General features: G+C 38.6%; 1 protein-coding gene across 1 annotated transcript in view; it reads right to left on the bottom strand.

Moving 5' to 3' along the window:
• Nucleotides 1–294: 294 nt before the first annotated feature.
• Nucleotides 295–9,415, bottom strand: part of LOC102238960 (complement factor H) — a 12,002-nt gene continuing 2,881 nt past the window's right edge. The window contains exons 3-11 of the mRNA XM_005882405.2: nt 8,969–9,145; nt 6,771–6,947; nt 5,632–5,814; nt 5,362–5,544; nt 3,748–3,924; nt 2,713–2,889; nt 2,335–2,526; nt 1,445–1,618; nt 295–518 (exon numbers count right to left, since the gene is read on the bottom strand). Coding sequence (XP_005882467.1) covers nt 310–518; nt 1,445–1,618; nt 2,335–2,526; nt 2,713–2,889; nt 3,748–3,924; nt 5,362–5,544; nt 5,632–5,814; nt 6,771–6,947; nt 8,969–9,145 — 1,649 coding nt within the window. The 3' untranslated portion in view covers nt 295–309. The remainder of the gene's footprint in view (nt 519–1,444; nt 1,619–2,334; nt 2,527–2,712; nt 2,890–3,747; nt 3,925–5,361; nt 5,545–5,631; nt 5,815–6,770; nt 6,948–8,968; nt 9,146–9,415) is intronic.

Genomic DNA, 9,415 nt, shown 5'->3' with positions numbered 1-9,415 from the left:
GGTGGATATAAAGTAATAAGAGGCTGAAGTTACGGTTCCCCACAAAAGTGGGCGTAGAGCCCGCTGGGAATTGCTACAACGGTTTCAGGGTCACAACCCCTGAGCCTCTGATGCTGAGTCAGAGTGAGCCTGTGAGTTTGCATTTGCCTTCCTACAGATTCCCCAGAGACGCTGACACGGCTGTTTCTGGGGTCACACTCTGAGGGCTCTGGGGCCCCAATGGCCAGCACTCAGTGCACATCCCATTCCTCTCTGTTGAGGCATAAACCTTCCTTCATCTGGCCTAACCCAGAATCGTATGCCTAATTTTTAATGAAGGTAGAAGCCATTCACCAAAATACCTTTGCATGTGGGTGTTCCAATCCAAATGCCGTCCCTACACTCTACAACATTGGATCCTTCCATTTGGTAATGTTCTGTACATCTATAAGCCACTTGGTCTCCTGACTTGTAGCTATTCTTCTTCCGGCTTGTGAGGATGGCATTGTCATAGCTGGGTGGGCTAGAACAAATTGATTCTGAAAAAGCAACAACATAGACTTTTCAGTAAATCTTTTAAAGTATATGTCGGCCAATAATTATACTTTAGAATAATAGATACATACCAAACTAATGTCTACTGTACAATGTTTTCCTGATAACTTGAAAATGTTAGCCATCTTGACTCAATTACATTGAATAACGTTACATTTATCAAAAGTACAACGTGGGGATGGTGGTGTTGAAAGCCTGAGGAGATGGGCATACCGGGCATGACCGAGACCAAACTTCTCATAATCAAATTCTTATCTGTCCACACGGGCACAGACACTATGTGCATTTGATATTTTTGCTTCTGTCTAAATCTGTTTCCAATAATAACATCAAACATCTTAAAATAACTATGTTTTTATTGATTTCAGAGAGGAGAGAGGGATTATTAATAGACAGAAACATCAATGATGAGAGGGAATCATTGATGAGTTGCCTCCTGCAGGACCCCCAATGGGGATTGAGCCCACAACCCAGGCATGTGCCCTGACTGGGAATGGAACCCTGACCTCCTGGTTCCTAGATCGATGCTCAACCACTGAGCCATGTGGGCCTGGCTACATCAAACATCTTAGAACATTATGGATTTATGAGGAGACAACTGATAAACTCTCAGTGAATTGAATAATGATGAGGTTGGTGAGCAGGATCCAGCTGTGATACAGGAAGAGATGAGAACTCAGAGGATGCCCATCAGAGCACGTGGACAGTGAACACAGATGACATCCAATGAAATAACTTGGCTCCTGTTGCCAAACTTTTCATATTACCGTTAATTGTGCTATTCATTCTCTAGCAGAATCCAGAACTTCTAGAGATACCTTCTAGAATTAATGCAGTTTTATAGTTGTACCATAGTTACTGTGAACTAAAGATATTCATCAGCCTTAGAAGAAAATGAAATACACTATACTTGTGCATTCTGGGGGATGGGACCAATTTCCTCCTGAACATTCTACAGACGCAGGTCCACGGATCCGAAATCCGGGTTTACAGGTGTATGTATATCTTTCCCCATGTGGATAAATGTTTATCCTGTCAGGAAGAACAGCATTGGCAACCACAGGGGGTCGTCTACAAGGAAGTCCTAAAAAAGAAAAAAAACCAGAAAGGAAAGAAAGAATGACTGTGTATTTCACTAACTGAACTTTACTTCATGTCTTGGTTTTTCATATCTGGTACTTTCATTTAAAAGAAAATTATCACACAGGTGCCAAGATCACATGTCAGGAAAGGTGCACAAATGCTTGACAAACCACCATGGTGGTGTGTCCAGCTGTCAGCTTGAGCAAGAATTTGAAGCGAAAACTGTGAACACATTTGAGAATGAGTGTGTCAATATTTCTCTAACGAATCATGAGCAATAAAATAAAAAGAAACACACTGAGAATCATCTTAGGAAAAGTATCCTCTACTGTAAGAGAGCAGAAGGGACAATGGAGAGAGAACATAAATCTTTATAAAACCTGACAACAAAGCCTTCATTGAAACCCATATGAATATGTAGGAGCATGAACAGGTATAATTATATGAAGAGTGAGGTTTCATTTCACCACATTTCAGGTTTTGTAGGAAAAAATGCCTGAACGACAAGTGATTTCATAATGGACCAATAAAATAAAAATAGGCTTGATTTGTTTATGCAAAAATAATTTGGTAAAATATTAAAATCTATATAAATGAAATATAATGCTTTTATACGTTTATAAATCTAAAGAGTTATTTCTCATGACTTTGATGATGGCGATGGATTATCTTACTGAACTGTACCAAACAGAACTTTAGTTTGCATGCTGTCCTCACCTACACACTGTGGTGAAGCACTCCATTTTCCCAGGTGGCATGTTATCCCATCTTCTTTGGATAATTTGAAACCATCCTTACAAATATAACTTAATGTGGTGCCATGCGCATATAGCTTGGGTTCCAATGTTTCTCTGGATGAAATAATGCTTCCATGTTCTACATGAGGCGGTTGAGAACACAGCGTGTTTTCTATATGAAAAATAGAGATTAAAGGGTGAAGAACAAAGATAATATTTAAATTGAAAAATAAAATCCAACACTGTTTGGGACTTTAAAGTAAGGTCATTGGAACCAATTAAATTATTAATAACTAAGAGTATTTGAAACTTGCAAAGATATATGTGCCCATAAAATTGATAGTGACCCACTACTGACCGACACAGCGCGGTATTGACTGCCATCGTCCATCCTGGCACACGATTTCCTCTCCTTCCTGGATTAGAAAGTTTTCTTGACAGAGAATAGATATTTTTTCTCCTTCGTGATAATTCACGGTCAGGGTCATATTTTGAGAATTGGGAATCTGAGGTGGAGGTGGGCATCGTGGTGCTTCTAAAAATATTAAAATCAGATTTCTTGATGAAAAATCATAAGTCAAAATATTAAAATAACAATTTAGTAAATAAAATGATTACTAATAATGCACCTGGAAAGATCAAACTACAATGCTCTGTTCTGTGTTTAAATATGTTATACTTTCCGTCTTGTTTGTCACTCTAATATACCTCATTGGGTTTATATTCTCATGGCCTTCCTTGTAGGTTCTTTTCTTTATTCCTTCTGGGATCAATCTTGGGAAGCTTAGCTTATGTAAAATGCTTTCTGTATATTCTAGGCCCATGGAAATTGGTAAAAATATTGAGGTGAGTGGGTCAAGGTGCCCTTCAGTTAAAGAAGAGCAATAGTGATATGAAAAGTAAATAAACCCTGTGTTATTGGAATTGGTGGTGGCAATGTGACTCAGTGTTTGCCAGACGGATATAAATGAGCAAAGACAGATGACTAGATGGGTAGATTCCTTCAGAGGTAGATGGATACAGACATAGATTTATCTGTAGATAGATGTGTACACCCATAGATGCTTAGATAAATATACATGTTATAGGCATAGGCACATCTGTAAGGTAAGAACTTGGTAGCAATGGGATCCCAATACTAATGCGCACACCCACTGCCCAATGTGACTTTAAAGCCACCGCACTGCCGGGTGGTTTGTTGACAGCTGACCAATGCACATGATACAATTACTATTCAGAAACAGTGTTTTGGTTATTTTCTAAATTACTTTCCAGCTACAACATTATTGTCATAATACAGACTTCGAAATAAAATGTTAAGACACAAAGAGACACCTTGTACAAGGCAGGAAGGAAAATCCACCATTTGGAAATGTTCTAAACAAGAGCTCACCTGTGCAGGTCACCTCGGGCTCCCACTTTCCGTTCACGCAGACTGAGTGTTTCTGCTCTGACTTCCTCCCACATGTGTAATTGATTTTCTTATTATGCTCATAGTCATTCCTTTCTTGTAAGTTTGTCTCATAGGCAGTTGCCCTTGATAATTTACACGTCTTGAATTCAACTGTTGCTGTAAAATGAAAATATTCCATTGAAAACACTGATTATGAAAATCCAAGCAACTAATATTAAAAAACCCAACACAACAACTATAGAGTCCAAACTCTAATGAAATAGGACATTAGGTCCATAAATTCCACCAGCAAAGTTCTTCCTGATCATGTTGCATGAGGTGCGCTACAATGTTTGGACACACAGTCCTATGTTCAGTATTGAAGTTTCAGAGAGAATACTCATCCTAAAGCCATTGGGGACATTGGGGTTCACCTTTTGTCTGATCTACATAGGGAAGAGTCATACATGACTAAATATAATCTTGTTTTTGAAATCTGCAAATTTTCACATCCACTTTTCTTGATCCCAAACATCTCTAAATTATTTTTACTCTACAACCTTGAAGTGTTAAAAGAAAAAAATATCTGTGGAAATAGACTATGTGAATTTCCTAGTTTTATTATATATTTTTCAATAAATTAAAGTACAATGACAAAAAAGGTTGATCTAAGTTGTAGGGTTTAGAATGTGAATATTTCAGCATATCTTTAGCATGATCACTAAAAATCAGAATAAGAAATTGGTTGTTTAAGTCATAACCTATTTTGTATATATATTCTTAGGATCTTTGAGAAGTCACTTTATATACCAGATCATCCTATAATCTAATAATATTATAATGCCATAGTAATAAATTTATGCTGGCATCAGTATGTTTTAGATACCATAAAAATTTTCATACACAGCTACGTATTTCAAAAATGCAATGCAGGTGGCAATCCTTTTTGGATTTGTAAGGTATCAGTGTAGATCTTAGGTAGTTTTTGTTAATAATTTGTTAATGATGAGAGTCCAATGAGGATTAACAGAACAAAGAAAAGTCAAGTAAGCGGCTGAAGAAAAGTAATGATTGTGCAATGCAACCTTGAAAAAGAAACTAAAATAAAAGAGACTAATTTAAAACAGACAAGAGCCTTGAGAATTAGTCTTATTTTTAGGACTGATCCAGAGTGTTGAAGGAATCATCTTTTTCAAGACATGAGAACTGAAGGAAGAATTGTAGTCAAAAGGAGGTGTAATGGCTGTGGTATGTCAAAAGATGCTTGTTTTCTGAAAGAATTTATTTATTCTGAGAAAAGAAACATCTTAAGTAGAGTGAAAAGCTAGATTATAGGGAGGTAAAAAATAAACATTGGAGGAGAAAATTTCAATCATATGTGTTTAAGTAAAATTTAGCTTCATAGGTATAAACAATGTCAATATTAGGGACAGACACATCAAATTCTATTGCTAGTTTCTTTTTTTCCTTTGTAGACACTATTGAACTACAAACAACGAATGTTTGATTCATTATCATTGTCAGCCCGACATTTCAAAAATATGGTTGCATGTAGAGTTTCACAATAAAAAATCACAATGCTATTAATTGTCAATTAAAGAAATGTCTTCTCACCATTGCACTGAGGTGGTTGGGTCCACGTTCCCCTAATGCATGTAACTGAGCTGTGACCAATCATTGTAAAGCCTTCTCCGCAAGTGAACTCTACTGACTCTCCATGGTGATAGGGGGGCCGTGCTGGGGACACGACCTCGCCGTGGTCCAGGTCAGGTACGTCTCCACATGTACTGTCCTCCTCTGTGAAAATCCCACAAACATTCAACTTTAAAATGTAAGTGAGTCTTGATATGAATAGAAACACTACTGAAATTTTGGATACATTACCAACACACACGGGCAAGGGTGTCCACTCTCCATCAACGCACTGAATTTTCCTCGCACCCTTCATCAGGAACCTGGGGTTGCACACATACTCCACCACCTCACCGTGTTCATATTCCCCTTTAGGTGTGTCCGCAACTTTCCCATTGCGGAGTCGAGGAGGTTGATCACAGGACTGCACTTCCTCTACAGTAGAAATACTATATAACTAAAGGTTAAAGTGTCTCTTGTACAACTGAAAATCCAGTAAAATGAAGTGATTTTTTTCTTTAATCTATTACTTATTATCTAACTTATTATAGCGTTCTTTTGAGGAAGGATAAAGAATGGTGTTTACACCAGATTCATGTCTCCCAGCTCTGTTATGATACAGAACTAGCACATTGGACATATATGTAAGCCCAGGAAACGTTCAATATTCTAGATCGGGGTGGGGAACGTCTGGCCCGAGGGCCATGAAAGGCCTTGGAAATCATTTGGACTGGCCCTGCCAAGGCATTAGGGGTGAGTTAATTAAATGTTTGACCAATTGCAGTAGGATAATTTTTAAGTTGATAATTTTATATGATCTGAGAACGATGTCATAATATCCAAATGGCGCTTGGCAGAGAAAAGGTACCCACCCCTGCTCTAGAAGATCTAAACCTATATGCAAATCAATGACCAAATATCATTGTGTAACTATTCACATTCCACGGAAACATTTCATCAAAACTTTTTGGGGAAAAAAATCACTGGAGGCAAGCATTTCATCAACAAATTTTATATTGTATATGGCATTGAATTAACTCCATGATGCTTGAAATTGTCTAGAAATTCTCAGGGAAACTTGAGGTGAGACCCATGCTGATAGAAATGTCCAACACCAATGGTGGAAGTTATACAAAAATTATGACCAAAGAGGTCACTCCAGCGTCACACAATATGTGCGTCTACGGAGTTTTCAGTATATGGTCCAAACAACAATGAAAGATTCTTTCCTTAAATAAGTAAGTGGGAGGTATCTACTACTCAACACACATTTCTGGCTTAATGCACTGAGTTATAGACACACTGGGAGCCAACAGAAAATTAAGAGGAAAAGGGCAGCTGATATCCAACATTCTTATTCTTGTTTGAGCAGGTGGCAGAGAATTAATCACCTTTACATGTCGGAGGACTAGGGGACCATCCAAAGTGGTAGCACTGAAGAGAGTCTGGTCCAATAAGTTTATGTCTGTTTCTGCAGGAGAATGTCAACACGTCTCCAATGACATATTTCTCTTTCTGGGGCTGAGCAAGTAAGTTCTGCTCTATATCGGGAACGATGCATTCTCTTTCTATAAAAAGAGTAAATTATTTAATGAGAACATATGATTAACCAGTGGCAAGTAAACTTTATATGTCATGCAAGAATAAGTGGCTGGGTGTTGCATATACGGAGAGGCATCAAATAAATGCTCTCCCTGGAAGTGCATTATCTATTATGTCTGAAACATCCCTCACATTCATTTGGGACCCTCTGAAGCAATAGATGTGTCCTGAACACTTATTTGTAATTTCAACTAGCTTATAGTAAATCTGATTTTATCGATGACATTAGGAAAACTAAATTCTACATTTTTGGTATTATCAAAACAATACTATTCTCTCACATTCAAGAACAACTAATGCTACAATTTTAAATTGCATGCTTAAATAAAAATTGGTACAGTAATGTAATATACTTGGGGACCAGGACACTCAAACAGAGGCATTTCTCATATATTTTAGTAGAGGAACATTAAAAGTTGCTTAGTTAATAATTTAAATCAATTGCTACGTAGAATAAAACCCCAACTCTTTCACGCCTACACTTCCAACGCCATCTTATCTTTTCCTCCGATTGTTGATCCAGACCCCAGGCTTCATGGTCTTGAACATTTTTTAAGAGATCAAGTTCCTTGCTCTCCCTGTTGCACGGTTGCGAATGGTTTTCAACCTTTCTGTGTAGAGATGCCTTCCTCTATGAAACAAGCCCTCAATCCCTCCCATTTTCTAAGTCCTTGGATGTATTTGTTCCTTTGAAAATATAAAAATGTATTAGGTATATTGTTATCATTTGATTCATTATTTGACTTTTTTCATTGTGTTGTTTTTTCCATAATGCAAGGAGCCTGTGGGGAGCCCATACTAGGTGGGTGTGGAAGCCGGCATGGAGAATGTAGACAAATCACCAGAATATTTTTTAAAAAATATGAGAATGTTTGTCAACATGGAAACATTTTATAGAAATGGACGAATGAACAATGTTGCTGATCAGCGTGGTGTTGCCCAAAGACACATGCTTGGCAAATCGGGGAGTGGAATTGAAACCCACCCAGACTATGAATCCATCTGTCAGACTTCCTGTCCCTTTCATCCTTTTATCTCTCCACACCTAAGGCAACATTCATTCCAACATTTTTTACTCCTGATTCTCTGCGTCCTTTTATTCTCTCTACTTTGCGGCCCTCTCCTCTTCTGACGGACATCTGCATGCTGGAATGCTTCAGGGCTCAGTCTGGAGGTCTCCTCTTTTCTCATTCTGTATTCTTTCCCCATGAGACGTTGTAATTTACATGGAGGGAATCTCATATGTTGAACTAGCGAGGCCTCAACATTCAACTCTGTAGCTTAGAATCTAATGTTGATGGTCCCTGGGCTGCTCAACGCTCATGTGCCCACGTCAATAGTGGAGATGTTCCTCTCAAAGAGCTCTTTCTACTGCCCGCACCACCTTACCAAACGCCACCTCCATGTACCTGCTTCCTTATGAGAGAATATTTAAAATAAAAGCGTGAGTCCCTGGACGATTACTCTGCCTGACACCCAACACTCAGTAACGTCACTGTCTTTTCTACCAACATGCATCCCAGATCTGTCCTCTGCTCTGCATCTCCTCAGCCGCCACTCTGGCCCAATCTCCACCGGAAATCCCCCACTTCCTCAGTGGAACCCTCATAGTTCCCAAGGATTGTTTGGTTTTCAAAGCTTTACACAAACTGTCCACCCACGTGCCCACAGATGGAGGTTCTATTTCTAACCCCGGAAAACAGACAGTGGGCTGGCAGACATGCAGGAGATTCCTGTAACTGTCCTCAGAACTGTCCACAATCAGGAAATAAGGAAGTCCTCCCGGGGCCTGCAGGAATGAACACTCGGCTGGGAGGTGGCAACAACCAACTCGGGAGAAAACTGCTGGGGAAGTTGTAAAACATATCACCTGGGTCACGAGTATCTAAGTTTACATAACATAAATGGTTGTGTTTAGGATAACAAAACAATTATACGCTTTACACACATTTTGTTTATTTCGATGATCCTGAAAATCAGTACTTACCCTGACAGGTGGGTGTATCAGACCAACCATTTTCACCACACACTATGGAGCCTACGGTGTGTCCATCTCGGTTTTTATATCCATCCTGGCATTCATAGGCCAACCTGTCATTGACCTTAAACCACGTGCCATCACTTTTGGCTCTGGCATTCTCAAATACTGGCACACCACAAGATTCTAATGCATAATAGAATTGAAGATTTCACTTCTAATATTATTGAATGGACAATCGAATTGCGTAAGTTCCATCCCAAGAATAAAAAGCGTTATCACTTAGCATGTGCTAACAAATTATGCATCATATACAAGTAATCTACGCATACTAGTGATAAATCACTGTCCTAAAATTGGTACTCATGAGAAAAGCATGTGTTTCTACACAGCAGTTTTACCATCACTTAAACCACCAAAACCTTTATTTAAGAACATTTTTCTCAATGCAATTAA

This window comes from Myotis brandtii, unplaced genomic scaffold, assembly GCF_000412655.1.
Source record: "Myotis brandtii unplaced genomic scaffold, ASM41265v1 scaffold7139, whole genome shotgun sequence".
NCBI lineage: Eukaryota > Metazoa > Chordata > Mammalia > Chiroptera > Vespertilionidae > Myotis > Myotis brandtii.
This window is presented reverse-complemented; position numbering and strand designations above follow the sequence as displayed.